Here is a 21,002-nt window from a genome sequence, read left to right on the forward strand (position 1 = left end):
TTCTGTGCTAGGGGGTCTGTAAGCATTAAAAATGCAACTCTGTCACCAAGGGCAAGTAATGTGTATACAAAGAAAGATGGTGGTAAAGTAATACTAATAGGTTTTGTTCTTTTTAGTGGGCTTTAAGGTACTGTAGATTAAATCAAGCAAAGTTAGGCCAAATAGATACCTTAACGAAGAGAAGAGATCGGAACTGTAGAAACAGTGAACTTCCCATCTCTGACAACCTCCATTCTCATAAATTTTAACAGTGGGGTAGTTTAAATAATGTTCAAGTCTTCTTCCTCTTCAGCCCTGCTCCAGCCTTCTGTCCTAGGAAACTGTAACAAATCAATGTCTCAGGTGTATCTGAAGCAATTCAGTTTTATAAGAGTGATAAACTATGAGATCATTGCCTCTAATATAGCATTTCTCTGATACTTCATTCACATTTAAACCAAAGATCACACCTACAGGTACAATGAGAAACTCACTACTAAAGCTCTTTTTCAAAAGACTTTTTGAATACTTGATTTCTTTACCAAGCAGTTTCTATGGACTTCAGTTTCACTTGTGGGTGTAAATGATAAAGTATTTCTGACTTACAAACAGAATCATTAATAAATGATTTTGTGTAAATATTTTTTGTTCCATAATGCACCTTTTCCACGGGCACTTGAGTCTCAGTGGCTGAAATGTTTACTGCAAAATCCTGCTTGCTTCTGTACTACTAGATTTCTATGAACTCTAAAAGAACTGAGATGAATGGGGCTTTTTGTATCTTTCCCTCTATTCATTAATTGAACCATATTCTAAGGAGAAGGTTTTGGAAGCATTTAAGCTCATTCTGCCAGTTTCCTTACAGAGAGGTTGCCAAAGTAAATTTTGTTGGTATGCTGTGTGCAGTTTATGCGTCCACTTAATTCTCAGCCTTTTGCTAAAAGCAGATAATAGATTAATCCAGTCTGGAAATCATGATTATATGGAGTGTAATTAAATGGTACATGTTTCAGTGAATTGGATAGATTTTGTCTCCAGAACTCATAAAACTGCTATTCTGAAGATTGCCTTTTCTAAGTTTTGGGAATTTAGTACTGCTGTTGTTAGTCTCTCAGTATAAATGTAGCTCAGAAAAAAAAATTGTTCCCATAATCGTTCTTTTCCTCTTAATCCAAATTATTACTGCTTCATATTTAGAAAAATCACTCAAGAAATTTAATTGTCATGCAAGGATATGCTTCCCTTGGATATATGTAGCCTTTGAAAGCTTGTCTTAAAAGAACTTGGAAGTAAAATTCAAGACCATTTTATGAACATATTTTAATTTTGATTTTTCACATGATTACAGACAATAGAAATATCAAATTGTAGATGTTGGCTAGTTACGTGTACAGCATTCATGTACCAGTGGAACATTAACGTCTTTTGTTCTCATAACTTCAGACAGTGGAAATAAGAAGGTAGCTTTTACTGGAAACATTGCAGCTGTTGAACTACTAAGGGAAGTTCTGTGGGACAGTGATCCCAAGCCAACAATTTAATCCATCAGATGCTATGTTTCTAGTCTTGTCTTTGACGTAGTAAGCTCACGATGAAGTCATTGTTTGGCAGTGCTTTGTTATCTTTTTCCTGTAAATGATGAATGATTCTAAGGCTACTGAAAGCTTAACAAGGTCAAATCACAAACGAAGTAACAAATGAGAACTGAAAACTGGAAGTTAACTGCAGTCAAATAAAAGAGATGCTAGACAATTACACTTTTAATTATTAACAAACTGGTAAGGGGTTGCAATGCACATTTTATTTAAGTGTGCAAATAAGGATATGTTGACATTGTAACATGAAAAGACAGTTATCTGAGAAGAAAAATGGCCTGATGGGAAAAGAGTAATACAGTTTTAGCTTCCTCTAATGACTGTAGTTAAATATCAGCAATCAGGTTAATAGTACAGTAGTATTACCTTAATTCGAAAATGGAATTTGACAATAGAGGGGAAACCAAATGAAATGCATTGCAGAGACTGAGAAATTGTATCAGTTTAGGCTGATAACATGGTGTCAGACCTCAACAGACGTGCAATATGATTTATTTTGATATTTCTAACAGCCTTTGCTAAGATTGCCATCCATTTTCCAATTGTTTTTTTTCTAATAATGATGTCTGTTCTACTATCTCAAAGAACACACTTAGGATATTTTTTTTCTGTTTCAGAAGTGTGGATTTGTAGCAGCACTTGCTTGTGTCGTTAAATCTACATCTGAAACATCCAGGATGTAGCTCATGTATGAACACCAAAATGGCTCTTCCATACAAGATCAAAGTGTATATAACTAATGTCTTGCCTCCAACACTGGCCCATGGTGCCTGCTACAGCAGTAAGAGAAAAGATGACAGCAAGAAGTGAATAGTATTTCCCCAGAATTCTCCCCTAGCCTGCAACAATGCCTTAGCCAGAGGTTGTGTCTGCTCCTCTTTTCTGCTCCTCTTTTATTTTTAATGCAGCTACAGTCCCACTTGGTTTGCTCTACGTCTGGAAATTCTGGACAAGTTCAAAATGTTCAGATACTGCTGGGAGATTTTACCAGGAAACTTGGAATAAGATGCCCTGTCTAGTATGGGTATAGTTCCGTTAGTAGACATGGTCACTGTCTATGCTGTGTCTGTTCTCGTGTTGCTTGTTTTTCCAGTTACACAATCTGAAACTTTTTCTACTGACCAAAGGTTCTTTGCCAACACACTGATGCCAATGCTTTCCGTTTCCCAGAATACTCAGTAGACTTTACCAACTGAAAACCAGCTTAGAACCTGGCATGCTGCTGGTGCTTGTCCAGGAGGCTTTTTCACACATCTCGATGAGCCATTTGCAATTCCAGACTGGTTGACCACCAGCTAGTGAGAGGACAGAATAACAAAGCTCCACTCAAATGGAGTGAGTGCCTGGAAGATACAGTGTTGAAGACTGGTTATTAACTCTGGACACAGATCTTCAAAAGCTCTCCTTGTCAAAAGACAGTAACTTCTGCTAGTCATCCCAGCTGCAGTTAGCGTGTTTCCAGATAGAGCTTTTGAAGATTGGTGTCCAGAGTTAATAACTAACCCTCAATATCAACACATAGTCCCATCCGTTCCTAATTCCTCCAGCTCAAAACCTCTCCTTAAAGAGCTGCAGAAAGATCAGTCTCAGTTGGAACTGAAGCTGGCCCCTATTTATGTCACATGGTCACTGTGTATACTGTGGTCCTCATTGCTATCCTGCAATGACAGTTACACTAGCTCTTGCTGGGCATCTGTGCCTGAAACACTGGTCTCATCTGATGCTTCTCTGAAGAGTAACCTGCAAGGCAGGTGCAGAAGCAGTAAAGGAGGAAGTAACAGGTAGAAAGGTGAGGATTGGTAAGGAAGAACCTACAGAGTATTCCTTTTACAGAATGGAGCCTCAAATGGTAACGATTCGTGTGTAAGGCAAACAGCTCTTCAGTATCGTGCGTGTGCTAGGGAGCACTGTGTTGCGTGGGGCTGGTGTGGTAACCACTACTTTTCTAGAGGGTGGAGGTGGTTCTTTCAACACATCCTTCCGGATTCCAGCAATCCTTCATGAAGATCAGAGCGATTCAGCAGTAGCCAGGCTGGTTTGTGTCATAGTGCAGATTGAAATTGAAAGGTGACAAAAAGCCCTGCTCAGGACTTGAGGTAATGGCAGAACTCAAATTTTAGGATTGAACTCAGCTGAGCACTGATGGAAACTAGAGTTTCTTGAAGGAAGAAGTTGAGACTTAATATACAAGAATTTAGCCATTGTAGGGAATATGTCATTGCCAACCTTCTAAGTGACCTTGGAGGCTTTTCTGTTTGTTTGTGCTACAGACTGAATAATGGTGAAGCTGAAGCATAAAAAAAATCAGGATATCTTGTGAGAGAAGTGAAAGACCTTTAAAATGTCTGTATTTTAGTTCCATATGTTGGAACGGGAAGATATGGAGATGATGGATAAGTGAAATGTAAAAGCTGATTTTTTATGTTTCACACCAGGGTTTACAATTTCAACTAGTTCTTGTAATTCTGTATATTTTAGGATGCTGTCTCCTTGTGTAAATTTAATTAATAGATCCACTTTTTAGTTTGTAAATGGAGATTTTTATAAAAAAATCCTGCATTCTAATATATTCATTCATTTGGAATCCTAATTTACTAGACTTAGGATTTGTAACACTACTGCTTTGTTTGACAGTACATTGTACTAAGAGGAAGAGCTGACACACACAGTTCAAGTGGCTCTTAGAAGTGTGTGACCTTATCTACACCACCGACAGTAGTGTAGAAAAGTTCAAGAATCTTAGATTCTGCCTTTGCTTGTCTCTGGTGAAACTGTGGCAGTTTTGGTCAGAGATAAGATATTTGAAACCTAATAATTCTGAAAGATACTGGAGCCAAATAGTTAATCCTTAAGCTAATTAAAACATGCCTGCATAACAAGACAAGTGCTGGCAAACTCTCTGGGCATACACAATTTATGCAAACAGAGGGTTAAGCACAACAGATTATAAAAATACTCTGAATGAAATAAACTACTGAAAAAGCAGTTTTCGCTAGTGGAATAACAGTGTTGGAATAAATGTGTCTACATTGTACATAACATAAAGATGCTTATGAAAATTAGTAACTACCATCTTCCTGAACATCTGTTTAAAAGAAATGTCAAGGTATTAAACCTTGTAGTAAAGGAGATGTCAAGGTAGTCAAAGGTAGTAAAATACGTATCCAAACCCCACTAGATGGAAATGAACTATAGGTCTGTTACATTAAAATTATAGATTCAAATGCACAAAGCCATAAAAATAGGATTTTAATACTGTGGTAAAAACAAAGATAGCACATAATGCATATGTGTAATGTGTGATTGAATTAAGTTATACTTTGTAATCAAAGTTGACTTTTTGTTTTTCTAGCTAAGAAAAAGGCACTTTTCTGACTAAAGGGAAGAAATCTGGTAGTAACAGAATGACAGGACTGCAGAAAATATCACAACTGTCATTTAGAATGTGTCCTGACACAGAGATATACTGTAATCTCTCTTGAAATGTATCAGTTCAATTTGTCATACAGCATTTATATCAGAATAAACATGCCCCATGGAGCTGAGAAGCAATAGTCTTTGGATTTTAAATAATTCCTTACTTAAATTATTACAAATGTTGTGTTTCAAAGTCTTTGGGTTGTTTTGGGCCTGTATGTTACGTTATTTTGCTCCGTAATCAATCCGATTTTAATTTTATCAGGACCGCAATGCAAAGAAATAGTGAGCACCTAAGTACAGCGCTCTTAATGTTCTTAATCTGCATTACTTAAACCAACTCAATTTAAAACATTTTAATCTTACTCAACTTCTGGGTTTTATTTAAAAGTATCTCAAAACACAAAAGGGTTTCCTCTTAGTTTCCCCTTGCATTGACTCATTCTTCTTGGCAAGATAGTTATAAATAGTTTTCTTATGAGCTTTGATGTATTTCTTTGTTCATTCAGAAGTTTGTCCATATGTTTATGACAGTTCCTTTTTTACCTTGCGATTATTTTATTTTTGTGTTTGTCAAGGATGACCGACGTTCGTTATTAATTGATTTCTTCTTCATCTTCCTCAGAGTCACCATCATCATTGTAGAAGTGAATTGTAGCTTGTACTGGAAAACTTGCCAGAACCTTCTCTCCGATGTTATTAAGAAACTTTTGGGATTTGGACTTGGGCAAATAAAGTCTAATAAGAAAACATATTTTAAGAGAAAAAGTAAACCTGTGTGATGCTTTTCTGGCTAAGCTAGCTTGAGTATTAAACTATATTTTTATCTTTGTTTAGAGAGAGAAAAATCCTAAGGTTTCTTGTTTTTTCAAATAAAAGTTGCTAATTAAAAGGTACTGTAGATTTTAAGTCACCTCAGTTGTTTTGGGCATATTGTGTATTGGATTTATATAAGGTCCCAGTCTGATAAAAGAATTTCCAGGGCAATGATGCATGCTTAAAGTGTTTAGCTTTGCACAGTTTTTAGCATAGTCTTTTAGTTTTAGCACGGTTCAGTATGGAAGCGTCCAATGGGACAGGGGAAAGTTTGACGAATGTTCTGGGATTCTGGAATTCAGATTAAGACATCAGGTTAAGATTGGAGTGAGTTGCTTGTCGCATGGAAACTGATGTTGGTGGGTTTTGTGTCTCCAGGTGGAAGGGGGGGGTGTAGGCTGAGAGAGATTTATTTCAAAATTCATATTGTTTTGTATTCAAATCTTAAATGGACGGTATATACATTTCAGATTTTCACCTGCTTTCCCAGTAAAGCAAAATTTCTGTGGTCTGTATACATACATATGTGTTTTTGTGAGCAGAGGGATAGAGGTCACACAGAATTTAAGATTCTACAACTTTTGTGAAAATAGGTGCTTGTAAAGAAGAGGGATATTCCATTGATTTTCCTCCTCTAAACAAAGTCCACATCAGGAGTTTCTACATCATTAAGCCTTAAAGAATCTAAATGTTGGTGAAAAACCTTATAAATTCCCCAGTCATAGGAAAACTTCACGTGGAGTTCAGCTTTTGTTCACAATTTTATGCAAACTCAAGACAGATCTATAACGTGTCTCATTCCATTAGCAGCTGCTCACATTATTCATTTGGACTTTGTGGGCGTGTAAGTATAAAATGCAAGTATAAAATGTAAGTATAAATTAGATGGAGAAGAATATTGTTTCTTTTAAGATTACTTTTATCTTATTTTTGTCATTAGCATACTGTTTCAGGTTCTGTTCAGTGTGTGCGTCTTTCCTTGTGGAGGGATAAAAATCTCTGTAGTCTGGTAAGTAGTTAAACTACATTACTAAAAAGGGATACTCCACAGAGAAACTGATACTTCACCTGAGAAGGAGTATGTCTTGTCCTGTATGGAGTGATAGGTTTTAACTCACCTCACTGGATGTTGAAACCCCAGGGCTCCTTTTGATCTAAAATTTATTGGTTGGCCATCCAGTTGTGACTGTAAAAAGACATTTACTATTTAGAGTAGACTAAAAATTAACATTTCCCTTTTTTCTTCTACAGGTAATTGCAATATTCTACAGTAATGCTGCTTTGTTTGTTGTGCTGCGTGTTGTTTTACTCTGACTAAGCATAGTCCAGAGAGTCTGTATGCCCACAGTCTGACCGTAGTTGCACGTTTAACGAAGTGTTTCATAGAATCATAGAATTGTTTGGGTTGGAAGGGACCTTAAAGCCCATCCAGTTCCACCCCCCCTGCCATGGGCAGGGACATCCCACTAGATCAGGCTGCCCAAGGCAAGTTTGAACTTGTATGCTTTGTGACCTGTAAGCCATGCGCCGTGTATTGCACATCTTACTTCAGTTCTTATAGAATATCTGTAGAGCCTGGTGACTTACTAACAGCACCAAATGGAATTTCAGTGATTAAAAGAAAAACAGATTTTCAATTAGTTTAAAGGACCGGGAGGTTAGGGTTTTATAAAATATCTCCTTAACTACACTAACCAGAACTTTGGAGTTGGAATGTTCAAGCCAATAAGCTTAATATTAATCAAAGATCACATAAGCATGTTACGAGCCCAAAGACTAAAATCAAGAGACAACTCGTATCTCATATTTCTATGCAAACAATGATAAAAAATCTAGCATTTTTGATGCAACAGAGTAGGTAGCAAAATCATGTTTTAAATAACAAAATTAAGCTTAGCACAGAAAAAAATTCTTCAAATTAAGGCCACAATAAACAGCAATAATTTGCAAATGTTAACATTACTAAACCCTGTTAGAATTATAAACCTGGAATGTAAACCTGAAAGCATCTTCCAAAGTCACTGAGCCCTATCACTTAATTTTGAAGGCATGGATTCTCCTCCATATCTTAAAATAAGAAGACTTCTGTATTCCTCCTATTGCTATAAACCTGATGTTACATAAAAAAGGAAGCTATAGCTTTTCTGTATTAGAACTTCTAGTGAGCAGAAGCTAGAAAGTGTTCTGTCTGCTACAAACAAAGATGGCTCTTGCCACTGTCAGAGCAACTCATCAATCTTTCTGAGGAAATAGGCTTCAGCATGGATATTTTAGTGGGCCCCAAAAAGCCCTTGGGTGACAGACTGAGCAAGGGGTCCTATTGAATTTCTCTGTACCTTTTATGTTGGCCTATTTCTCTCATACCCACCTATTTGTCTTGGAGCCAAAATGATTTGCCTTCAGGCTTTTAGGGTTCTGTTGAGGTTTTATTGTCTTTAACCAGGAGACTAACTTACTTGGTTTCCTAGTACCCAGGAAAATTGACCCCTGCTCTAGGTGAACATTGTAGATGTGATCATAATACCCTGTTAAATACCATGCATTATTTTCTCCTATCATATTTACATTAAAATTAAAATGACTCTTTTAAATCTTTATGATGTCTATTCTGTCTTCTCTTTGGAAGAGATATTATATTTTTTAATTATATATGTAATAATATACATTGATTAAACACACATTATATGCTTTTTTCTTTCTAGACTCTAATACAGCATTACTGAAAAGCAATTCTGATAAAAGCCAGTTAATTGCAAGATCTAACTCAGTTGTTCACATACAGCAGAAAATGTTTGGTGTTAATTTGTATTATGTTGTAGATACAGCAATAGTAACTTTAAATTACATTTCATGGCTTTTCTTCAGGCATGAGTTATAACATATTTGAATTTAGGTAGTAGGAAAAGTGTCTGTTCTGTATAAGGAAAAGTATATTATGTATTGGGAACTGTAGAGTATATTGTTACATGTTCTTGGCAACAGAGGTAAAACTATTAGTTTAAATTTTTTTACCAGTACTTTTATTTTTTTAATGCTTTGCTCTCCATCTTTCAGTTGCTCAGGTTAGATTCTTGTATGTATATTACTAAACCTTTTTTTTTTAATTATACAGAGGACATTGAAACTTTTATTTTCTTCACTCTCCAGTGTTTGAACTGTCTACCAGCTGTAAACCATTAGCATTTGTATGTATACATTCAGAAAATAAAAGTAGACAACTTGCAAGTAACTAGCAAAACCATTGTGCTCAACCCATCTTGGAAGGTCTTCTGCTAGAAACCTGATTAACTACTGAAGAAGATATTTCTTGCCTTCCACAAGTGTGGTGTTTAGGTATGCATTAGTGAGCACCTCTTCCCACCTATGTGCCACACAAAGCAGCTCCTCTCGGTTGTTATGACCCTGCTAAAATAGCATATGAAAGGGCTCCTAAAGCCCTCCTTCAGCCCTCGATAGGTCCCAAGCTACAGAGGCATCTAGGATGATGAAGCAGTGTGGACAGGCCATAAGGTACGGAGGAGAAGGAGGTGAGAAGCTTCTGACGGAAGGAGAAATGTTAAATAATGGAAACCAACTGTTTCGGTTACACTTGGCTTGAAACAATGCTGGGCTGTTGGCATGAATGTGGAAACCGTCGTTTTTTTTTCTCACACAAATGGGTAGAAGCCCAAGTCTGAATTCAGACTCTTGAGTTGGTTGAATTCAATTTTCTACAAAAACGGAACCTCACTAATAAATCACAATGTCCTGATTTCAGAAACCTTAGTTTCTTAAAATGATCACTGTAAGCATGTGCTTGCCTGGGAGCAAGACTCCTCTCATCCTTAGCAAATATACAGATGCCTCTGCAGAGCTTGGGACGCTACGGGGAAGGACGTTCTGCTGTAGGCTTTCCCAAGGCACCTGGCAGTGAGAGGTGTGACATTCCCTCCGATCTTTACAGCTACAACCTCTATTATCAGCAGACAGAGAGTACAAGGTAAAAAGGTGTTGCACGTGTTAGAATACAGTAGAAATTGTGAGTCTTGCACTAAGTCTTGCACTAAGGAGAATTGTTATCTTGACCTGCTGAGCTTTTGTTAAAAAGTTGAAGAAGTTACTGTGGATTGGGTGCTGCAAAAAGTTAAGCAGGTGCCTAACGCTAAGCATGGAAGTAGCATCATTTCAATAGGGTTTTTTTTTAAGTTTTCAGCATTTGGACCTATGTTGCAAGTGTTTCAATCTGTATTTTATTCTTTGAGCCTAACAAATCTTCCTAAATGAGTAAGCACAACTAATAATCACCGTGCCTTTCAAAGTCACTTGGCAGTAAGAGCTAGTTTAAAATACAACTTTTTTGTTGATTTTCTAGGTGTTTTAAGTGTGCTGATTTGGGCTGGGATAGCATTAATTTTCTTCATTGTATCTAGTATGGGGCTGTGTTTGGATTTGTGCTGGAAACTGTGTTGGTAATACAGGGATGTGTTAGTTATTGCTGGAGAGTGCTCACACAGAGTCAAGGCCTTTTCTGCTTCTCACCCCACCCCACCACAAGAAACCGGGAGGGGACACAGCTAGGACAGCTAGCCCCAACTGACCAAAGGAATATTCCATACTATATAGTGTTGTGCCCACCATATAAAATAGGAGGAAGAAGAAAGGCAGGCACGTTTAGAGTGGTGGTGTTTGTCTTTCCAAGTAGCCATTATGTGTGATGGAGCCCTGCTTTTCTGGAGATGGCTGAACACTTGCCTGCTGATGGGAAGTACTGAATGAACTCCTTGTTTTGCTTTGCTTTGCTTGCATGCACGGTTTTTGCTTTACCTATTCAGCTGTCTTTATCTCAACCCATGAGATTTCTCACTTCTACTCTTCTGATTCTCTCCCCCATCCCACCAGGAGGGCAGTGAGCGAGTGGCTGTGTGGGGCTTAGCTGCCAGCTGGGGTTAAACCATGACATTTAGCTATAGCAACATCCCTCCCCAAAACCGATCAATAAAATTGTGTACCTGAAAGTATGGGTTTTAAATCTAATCTTAAAGAAATTTTCAATCCAACTCCCCTTCTGTACAGAGTATCATATATGGACTAGGCTTGGAAATTTCAAACTGAGAATATTCTTGTTTTTGTAATTAAGCAAACACAAACTGCTGTTAAAATAAGGGTTGTCTTAGTGAGCAGTGCTTTCTGCAGCTCTTAAAGAACTGATAATGATTCTGTATCTGATACAAAGTTAGAGATACTTATAATGATTATCACGTACAGAGCACTGTAATTTGAACCATATTTTCTACCACTTAAGAAATGCTTGAAAGAACAAATTAATAGATTACAAAACTCCTCTTCCTGTGTTCAAATAGTTTCAATTTCTGCACCTATTTTCTGCAAGGATGTTTTTCTCCAGAATTTAGTCTTACCATTTGTTGATTCTCTGTCATCTCACTGTTTCTTGCTGTGAGCATCCAGGGCCTCCATAAAGCAGGGCTGCTGAAAGATTAATACAGAAAGGTGTTCTCACAGTTAATTCTTTCTGGTAATATCCATACAGTGCAACTCCTTTGGTTAAATTCTGCTGGCACCTTTTGCAATAGCATGATTTTTTTTTCTTGTCAACACATTTTGATTTGGTAAATCTGATTTCTATGGCAATATTAGTCTGTCTTCTATCTACAATCTGAGTAAACATATTTTTAACTAAGGTGTCATTTATTTCACCAGTCGGAATGACTGCAAAATGACTGAACTCCAAATGATGGTGTAATTTATACTGAAATCTTTTTTTTTATGCTGTGCTGCTCCAAAGTAAAAAGTAACCTTCCTTCCCTGACAATATGTCTAAATATATATTCCATGTTGCCATTGAATGGATGGTTATTTATTGAGTAAGCAAACCCCAGCATTAAACTGACATGGGCAATCTGATCTAATTAGCTTGAGAGAGGATATGCAGTGGTGGATGCTACATCTGCCTTTTGTTGGGGGAGGATGACTACTACTTTTTAACAGTACTTTCTATCTCTGCTGGAGTGGAACAGAGCCATGCAGTTGGAGAAATGTAAAAATGCTTTCAGATATAAAAGGTAAATAAACTGAAAAATTTAATAAATCAGTTATTGCAACCTTAATTGTCATTTACTTCCATTTATAAGTTCCAAAATACTTCATTAAAAATGATGAAATATCAGCAAAAGAAATAAAATACCTTCTCCAATGGAAACATTTTCAGAAATGTATTTCACACTTTATTTCTGAAGTTGTAAATAGTTTTCTGTTGCCTATTCAATGTTGAAATCATTACATTCAAATGACGCAGTCGGAGTATTCAAAGGAAGATTGCTGAAATAATTCTCCCTGCGCTTGCCTTACCTCTCTGGGCGCTCCCTGGGCTGGGGCAGGGGGTGCTGCTGTCGCTGCAGCTGGGTGCCCTGTGAGCAGTGACAGGTGCGACCCACAGCACGCTGGAGTGGAAGACCTTCAGCTGCACTGTCCATGGCACTTGATGGTCTAATGCGTAGGGCAGGCTCGGCACTGCTTGCCTGAGCCTTTCAGCCCCTCCTTTATCTTAACTCCCAAAGAATACTTACCTAAAACAAACACGGCCTCAGGTAAAAGGAGAGAAACCTCCTTAATGAGTTTTCTTTTGACTGCCCCAAGCAGTTCATAGATAGGGCTCTCCCATTGGCAGGCTGTCCTTGGGAGAGCAATGCTAGGGAAACAGAGGCTTTTTGTTAAGTTTGTCCCCGTGTTTGTCAAAACATCACCACAAGAGTGGAAATGTTGCCCTTAATCTTTCTGTCACTGTTTTACAAAATCCATATTTGCTCGATATGAAATATATGATGTAGATACCCTTTTTGCATATCTTGGGAAAACACAGCAATGTCCTATCCTAGAAAAGTGTAAAAGGGGCTTGAAAAGAATTTCAGATGTAAAATTTTTCTTTAAATGACTTAAGTCTTCTCCATGTCTTAACTTTAAAAGAGAAAGAGATACCAAAAATCAGGGAAGATAAGACGATTTCAAGACAGGCCTAGTGAATTCCTCATGACTATAGAGATGTTCCTTTAATTTGATTGCTATTTGATGGATGGAGTAGAAGGCTTATGCCAAGAAAGATTATTTTGTCTATCAAAGAATAAGTTATGAATGCCATTGCTTTGAGGAATCTTTCATTTCAAACTATGCAACATATGCCTTAAGCCTACAAAGACTGAATAGAAGCAGATTGCATCCAATCTTTCTTCCTACTCTTTTCATTTGTAGCATGCGTTACTCATAGCTTGTTACATTACACAAGAACAATTTATTACCTAGTGAGTGACATTATCTGATTTTCATTGTTGTGGTTCATTGCCACAGTTCACTATTTTTCCTTTATTTCCCAACTACTGCAGAGATATGAACCTAAAGCTGAATTCTCTGTCCATCAGTGCTGTTTACACACTGACATATAAGTGAACAGATTCAACTCCCAAATATAATTGGTATCTACCATGAACTTTCTTCCCAGAGAGAAAAAAATAATTCCATCTACTGAACATGGAATGTCCATTGATTATTTATTATGAATTAGGTCCATTCTAGCTGACCTATCTGAAGAAAACATCAAAATGGTCAGTTTGAGAGGACACTGAAAATTCTCCATGAGCATCAGAACCCTCCAAGGTAAGCCTTGTGGCTCTTTTTCAGGTTATGCTCCAGCTAGAGATAGCACACGTCCAGTCAGCAAGAAGGAGCTGGACTCACAGATAAAGACCACTGAATATATTTCTTTAAGAGATATAATTGTCCCCTGAATTTGTTCTGTATTTGAAGTCATTATACATATATATACCTTTGCACGTGTTTTTTTGTGCATTCTACTGATTTTGCTTGAATTTAAACATCTTTCTTCCAACAGGGAGTAGCTTAGGTCATATGTGAAAGTCAGACAGTTTTTCCTACAAGTTGTATGGTTACTTTAGCTACTTAGGGCTCCTAGGACTGCCAAAAGTAATATTGAAACACAGGTTCTGATGTTTTTGAAGTTGTCTTCAGTTACAGGTTCCAGGATTGGATTTCTTGAGGCCCAATTCTTACATGCATTTTTCGTGTTCTTTAAAGCATCACTTCTTGCTGTGACAAATACAATTTAAACTCAAAGGGCAAAGCAATTAAATGCTGTTCTGGGAAGTGCTAACAATATGCAATAGAGGAATCACAGTCTAAATCTACTCCCTCCCACATTTTAATGCTGTGTAATATTTGTAACTAAATAAACAATACTATATCTCATAGAAGGAAATACATGCTCAGTCTCAAAAAAATATATGCAGTCTAATAACTTTAAACATTCATGTATCAAAATAAATTAAATTATTAGAAAGATGAATATAGTGAATAATATTAAAGTAACAATTAAATAGCAGCATGGGTCCTGAGACAAAATAGCAAAGTTCTTAAGTAACCTAAATTGTATTTAAACATCTTGCTGATTTAACAATCCTAAATACATATATATGTAATTTCACCAGCTTAGTTTTATTTAGAGCTTATTTAATTTGATAGTTGAAAGGCAAGTGTGCATTACCCAAGTGTGCATTACCAACTGATGTCTATGGTCCTGATCTTGCAATCAGATCCGTATGTAGGGATAATTGATTTATAACTCTGGGTAGAGTCTGCCAGCATGGATATTAGTGCAGGACAAAGCCTAAACTACTGCAGTATGGCTCTCCATGAGGTGAAAACTTACCATCAAATAAATCTGTTGATAAAGCCCTGCAAGACAAAATTTGCTACAAAATTATTGAAAATACATTTTTTGTTAATGAAACTATACTGTGATCTAATATAACTGCATGTAACACTGTAGGGAAAAAATATAAGTTAATATTACATTATTGTGCAACTTTAACTGGTACTTTCATGGAAATCATTAGCTTAACTCAGGTTGCAGATCTGTGGAAGATTATTTATTCCAGTAAAATATAAGCAGTTGTTATAGTGTATGATTTCTAATTTCTAAAAAAAAAAAAAAAAAAAAGAGCTGGATTCTCTTGCAACTCTGATTCTGTCACAGATGCTCATCCATTTTTCTCAGAAGCCAGGAGTAGTTTTCATCCTACCGATACTACCTTAGAATGCCTTTGACAGTCTTGATTCAGATTTTCATAGAGAGATGAGCCATAGGATAATTAATTTCTGTTAATTGGAAGAGTATTTTTATCTTTGTGAGCAAACTTCTTAATTTTCTCATGAAAGTTCTTGTAAATTTACAGGAATTAAAAGCCTTCAATATAGACTGGTATTGTCAAGGAAATAGGGAGGCTCTGCGGCATTTATAATTTTGAATAATACCTGGTATTAAACAACACAACAGAGGCATTTGTAGCCATTGAGAGCATGTGAAGCTCCTCAAAGAGAAACTGTTGGAAAAGCTTTTAGGGAACAGTGGGAGGAGGAAACAGAATCATTCACTAAGCACAACAAGGCCAATTTCATAATACTCCTTTAAGTAAAAAAAAGAGAGTTATCTATGCTGAGGTTACATGGTAGAGTTATCTCCCTATTCAGAGTTGTCTCCTTTGGAGCCCTATGGACTGTTACAAGATCTAAGGGAGATTTAACCCCCCCTAGACTAAAGCTGGCCATTCTCTCCCACTGAGAGGGAGCAGGATTCTCTGTGCTTGTGGGTAGAAAGTAAAAATTTAGGCTATTAACACTGCTCAGGACTTTTCAAGTTCTCTAAGCAATTTCATGTTTGTATTGCATGTGTCCTGCATTTTGCAACATCTTTCTGTAACCTTTCCTCCATGACAAAACCAAAGTGTTCTGGGAAGTCTGAGGGCTAATATTATTCACTATTTATTTCCAAAGCTTCCTTCCAACACTTTTCTAAGCAGAGCTGATTGACATAGTTATTTTAGCATGGCTGTTTTAGTAAATTTCCTGGTGCATGCAAGGCTTCATAATAATAATAAAAAAGAACTTTTTCAAATCTAAAGTTCTTAACTTTTGATTACGTCTTGTCATAATTAATTCTAAGATACACTATAATAGAAACTAGAAACCTACAGCAACTTTATGGCTTCAAATTGAGACTGTGCCAACATATGTAGAAACTTGTCTTAAATAGGTGACTGGTTTTGCTTGTATGCTGATCTGCTTTAGATTCCTTTGTATCATGAAGTTTTGGTTCAGTTTTCTTGTTTACTCATAAACTTATCCAGAGTGAGGGAATCTTGGGGGGAAAAAATACTGTTGACTGCATTCAATGGCACTACAGGATTAGGCAAAGCGTGTTACTTGTCATGCGAAGGTTATATAAACAATTGTGCTTTGCGGTGTGCTCAGAAGGTCAGCAATGTATGTGCCTGCATTGCAACTATCACAGAGAAAGTGAATTCCAAAGTTGAGAGCTTTCTTTTGAGATTGTATACTTTGCTTGTTTTCTTTCTTTTGATGTGCTTGGGTAAGTATTTTGACTTCCTGCATAAGATAAAGTCACACAAAGGAACAGTGTGTAATGCCAAGTTAGGGCCACTGGAGGCTTTGTTCCTCTCTCTGTATAATGTCTACAGGATACAGCAGCAGCACAAGGCTGGTATCTCCTAAGCTTGAGATGGAGAAGGAGAAATACTGAAATTATTTGACCCTCCAACTGGAACTGTTTCTGCCATGTGCTCTGGAAATCAATATTATGTCAGTGATTCCTATAATTTTGGTTAAGCTTCTGCTGTGGGTACAGATTTAAAAGAGTAAAAATATCTATCACAGTACTGGTGGTGTTCTTTTCATATTGATGCCCGCTCCAAAATGTGCAGGGCAATGCTGTTCCTTGTTTATCTACAATGCCAGCATGCTGTAATTGGAGATCCATTCAAGAAACTTATTTTAGAATATCTGTTTTAGTATATTCTGTCAACATACAAGGCCTTGAGTTCAGAATAATAAAAAAGAATGTTGCTATATACCCTGTTAAGGAAACAATTATCTCATATCAGTCAACTACAATTGTTTAGTGTTGGTCGCAGCTTCTTTCTTCTAGCCTTCCTGCGTTTTTCCTCTTGCCTTTTTTTTGTCTTCTCTTTTCACTCACCCACTAAGCATCAGACTGGTATATGTGTTCTTTTCACAGAGCTCGATGTTGTGACTACCTTCCATATAAAATATAGAGTAAAGAAAATATTTAATAACTTCCATGCATAGATGTACCAGAGTAGTAAAAGATACCTCAGAAGCGGCAAGTTGTGTTTGCAGCACGCATGGGACATGCAATTCCTGCAGTTTTATTCCCCAACAGGCTATTCTTCACTCTGGCTTCAATGAATAGCCCCACCAAGCCCTAACTTAATCTTTCTTGTTTAGTGAATCCAACAAATCAGGTGAAATCAAATGCATCTGTTTATCACAGAATCACAGAATGGTCAAGGTTGAAAGAGACCTCTGGAGATCACCTAGTCCACCCCACCTCCCAGCTAAGCAGGCTCACCTAGAACAGGTTGCACAGGAACGTATCTAGGCAGGTTTTCAATATCTCCAGAGAAGGAGATTCCATAACTTCTCTGGGCAGCCCCTGTTACCTTCACAGTAAAAAATTTTTAGCTCATGTTGAGGTGGAACTTCCTGTGCCCTAGTTTTTGGCCTCTTGTCCTGTCGCTGGGCACCATTGAGAAGAGTCTGGCTCCATCCTCTTGACACCTGCCTTTTAGATATTTGTAAGCTCTGGTAAGGTCCCCTCTCAGACTTTTTGTCTCCAGGCTAAACAGACCCAGTCTCTCAGCCTTAGACAAGGCACAGCTGAAAAGTTAGAAACTGATGCTTCTTTAGCTCAAACCAAAGCACCTTGTAAGATATGTGTTCCAGTCCCCTAATCATCTTTGTGTCCCTCCACTGAACTCTCTCCAGTAGTTCTTTGTCTTTCTTGAGCTGGAGAGCCCTGAATTGAGCACAATACTCCAAGGCCTCACTAGGGCAGAGCAGAGGAGCAGAATAAACCCCCTCGACCTGCTAGCCATACTTTTCTTATGTCTCCTTTGCACTCTGTTGGCTACCCTAGAACAGGTGTGAGACGTGGAGACTGGTATCTTCATCTGGTTTTGGGGTAGAGGAGATGCTGCTCCTCTAGTGTACCAGAAACCCTGAAATTAGGTCAGGTGACAGTGTGGAGTCAGTTCTGAGGAAGATGAGATCTTCCCTGTCACTGCATGGAAATGAACAATGAATACTTTGTCTCTTACTGTTTTCCCTACCAGGTTTATACTTTTCTGTGACCCATAGTTGTAAGATCAAATGCAGCTGATGGGATAGAAAACTGATCTTTATGTTGGAAACATGAGTTCAGTTCCATGTATTTCACCCACACTGTAGATGGCACCATGCATGACACAGAGCTGAAGGGCAGGTCCCACACCCCCTCACGACAACGCTGAACCATTGCATTCATCCAAACCCATTGCCCATCAGGACAGCGTTGGCTTTGGAAAGCAGAAGGTGCAGGCTTGCCCGAGGAGCTGGGTTGTGGCACCTAGGACAGGAGGACATAATTCTATTAAGGAAAACTTTCTAGTAGGGCCTGAAGCAATAAGACAAAGGGTAATGCAAATGAGTCCACCCTCAGCAAATTTGCAGATGACACCAAGCTGAGTGGTGCAGTTGCCACACCGGAAGGATGGGATGTCATCCAGAGGGACCTGGACAGGCTGGAGAAGTGGGCCTGTGAGAACCTCATGAGGTTCAACAAGGCCAAGTGCAAGGTCCTACACCTGTGTTGGGGCAATCCGAAGTTTCAGTACTGCGGATTGCGTATTCAGGATGGGGAATGACATGATCGAGAGCAGCCTTGCAGAGGAGGAATTGGGGGTGCTGATTGATGAGAAGCTCAACATGAGTTGGCAAGGCATGCTCGCAGCCCAGAAGGCCAATCTTATCCTGGGCTGCATCAAAAGAAAAGTGGCCAGCAGGGCAAGAGAGGGGATTCTGCCCTTCTGTTCCTCTGTTGTGAGACCTTATCTGGAGTGTTGTGTCCAGTTCTGGAATCCTTGGCGTAAGAAGGATATGGAGCTGTTGAAATGGGTCCAGAGGAGGGCTACAAAAAAAATTAGAGGGCTAGCGCACCTCCCATATGAGGACAGGCTGAGGGAGTTGGGGTTGTTCAGCCTGGAGAAGAGAAGGCTCTGAGGAGACCTTACAGAGACCTTCCAGTTACTGAGGGACCTACAGGAAACCTGGGGAGGGACTGTTCCCAAAGGCTTGTAGTGACAGGACTAGGGGCTATGGGTATAAACTGGAGAGGGGCAGATTTAGACTAGACATTAGGAAGAATTTCTGCTCACCTACATTTTCCAGACCAGGTATGTCTTTGCTTGAAGTTTTTAAGACAGATTTTCTCACTGTCTATTTTACAAGGCATCGCCTTCTTAGATTTACCAAACAAGCTGCAGACAACTTTGAGAACAGAAACTAGACTGTATTTTGAAATTCAGCGTGCTAAATGGTATGTGTAAGAAGGATATGGAACTGTTGGAGCCAGTTCAGAGGGAGCCATGAAGATGATCAGAGGGTTGCAGCCCCTCCCCTATAAGGACAGGCTGAGAGAGTTGGGTTTGTTCAGCCTGGAGAGGAGAAAGCTCCAGGGAGACCTTGTAGTGAGACCTTCCAGTACCTGAAGGGGCTGCAGGAAAGCTGGGGAGGGACTGTTTACAAGGGCATGGAGTGATAGGACAAGGGGGAATGGCTTTAAATTGGAAGGGGGGAAATTTAGATTAGACATTAGGAAGAATTTCTTTACGATGAGAGTGGCGAGGCACTGGCACAGGTTGCCCAGGGAAGCTGTGGCTGCCCCATCCCTGGAGGTGTTCAAGGCCAGGTTGGATGGGGCTTTGAGCAGCCTGATCTGGTGGGAGGTGTCCCTGCCCATGGCGGAGGGGGTTGGAACTGGATGATCTTTAAGGTCTCTTCCAACCCAAACTATTCTATGAGTCTTCCAACTTCATAGTTAAGAGTGAACATTAAGAACATTAGTTCATGCTTTGCCGGGCTTAGAGGGGCGGGGCCAAATGGGCGGGGCCGAAGCTGTGGCCGCTGCCGGGCATTGGGCGGCCGGGCTTGTTCAAAGCGGGCTGGGCTAAAAAGGGCGGTGCTTGTAGGGGCGTGACTTAGAGGGGCGGGGGCTCCGCTGTAACCACTGCCGGGCACTGAAAGGCCGGTCCGGCTGCGGGGACGTGGCTTGAGGGGGTGTGGGTGAAAGGGGCGGGGCTTAGATGGGCGGGATGAAGGGCGGGGCCACAGTAACTGTGGCCGGCTGCCGGCCTTTGAGAGGACAGTCTGGCGGTGGGGCGGTGCTTAAAGGGGCGGAGACTAAGCTGTGGCCGCTGCCGAGCATTGAGGGGCCGGTCTCGTGGTTAAAATGGGGCGTGGTCAAAATGGGGCGTGACTTTAGGTGGTGGAGTTAAAGGGGATAAAGTGGGCGGGGCTTAAAAAGCTGCGGGGGTCTCAAAGGGGCGTGGCTAAAAGGGGCGTGTTTTAAAGGGGGCGCTGTAGCCGCTGTGCCCCCGGCCGTGCTGGGTGCGGAGCGGGGCTTAGAGGGGGCGGGGCTTAGAGGACAGTGTTTAATGGGTGTGCTCTAGGGGGCGTGGCCTCGGCGGTGGCCGCTGCCGGCCAGTGGAAGGCCGATCTGGCGGCGGGGCCTAAAGGGGCGTGGTCGAAGGGGGCGTGGCCCAAGTGGAGGTGGGGGCGTGTCGGCGCGCCATGCTGATCACGCTGTGCTATCTCTACCTATGGGCGCGCTGGGGGCTCCGCTCCGCCGCCCTGATCCGCCGTACCGTGCGCCGCCTCCACCGCTCCCGCTGCTCCTTCACCTTCTGCTGCTGCCGTTCCGCCGGGCCCCGCGCCCGGCAGCCGCGCAGGCCGGCGCCACCCGAGGAGCGAGTCTGCCTCCGCATAGGGAACAAAGTCTTTTTCACGGACGAGACGCAGGTACCGCCCCGGGCTGCGTGGGACGAACCGCGCCGGGAGCGGCCCCTGTGCTCCCCTGGCAACGGCGGGGCTCGGGCCGCCCCTGTGGCTCCTCACGGAGACACGGGCTGGTTTGGGTCGGGGGGGACCTTGAAGTCATCCAGTTCGACCCCCTGCCATAGGCAGGGACACCTCCCGTCAGACAGGCTACCCAAGGCCCGTCCAACCTGGCCTTGAACACCTCCAGGGATGGGGCAGCCACAGGTTCCCTGGGCAACC

At 40.2% G+C, this 21,002-nt stretch overlaps 2 protein-coding genes across 2 annotated transcripts in view; one reads left to right on the plus strand and one right to left on the minus strand.

The window, feature by feature from the left end:
* Positions 1 to 1,257: 1,257 nt before the first annotated feature.
* RIPPLY3 (ripply transcriptional repressor 3) lies at positions 1,258 to 20,710 on the minus strand. The gene is made up of 4 exons (XM_054060891.1): positions 20,544 to 20,710; positions 11,204 to 11,273; positions 6,926 to 6,993; positions 1,258 to 5,729 (listed from the first exon to the last, which is right to left on the minus strand). The coding sequence occupies exons 1-4, from the start codon at positions 20,708 to 20,710 to the stop codon at positions 5,588 to 5,590; spliced, it is 447 nt and encodes a 148-aa protein (XP_053916866.1). The 3' UTR covers positions 1,258 to 5,587.
* The window catches only part of HLCS (holocarboxylase synthetase), a 123,433-nt gene continuing 122,917 nt past the window's right edge, over positions 20,487 to 21,002 (plus strand). Inside the window, exon 1 of the mRNA XM_054051242.1 lies at positions 20,487 to 20,744. Coding sequence (XP_053907217.1) covers positions 20,517 to 20,744 — 228 coding nt within the window. The 5' untranslated portion in view covers positions 20,487 to 20,516. The remainder of the gene's footprint in view (positions 20,745 to 21,002) is intronic.

The sequence above is a fragment of the Cuculus canorus genome, chromosome 1, assembly GCF_017976375.1.
Source record: "Cuculus canorus isolate bCucCan1 chromosome 1, bCucCan1.pri, whole genome shotgun sequence".
In the NCBI taxonomy this organism is placed as follows: domain Eukaryota; kingdom Metazoa; phylum Chordata; class Aves; order Cuculiformes; family Cuculidae; genus Cuculus; species Cuculus canorus.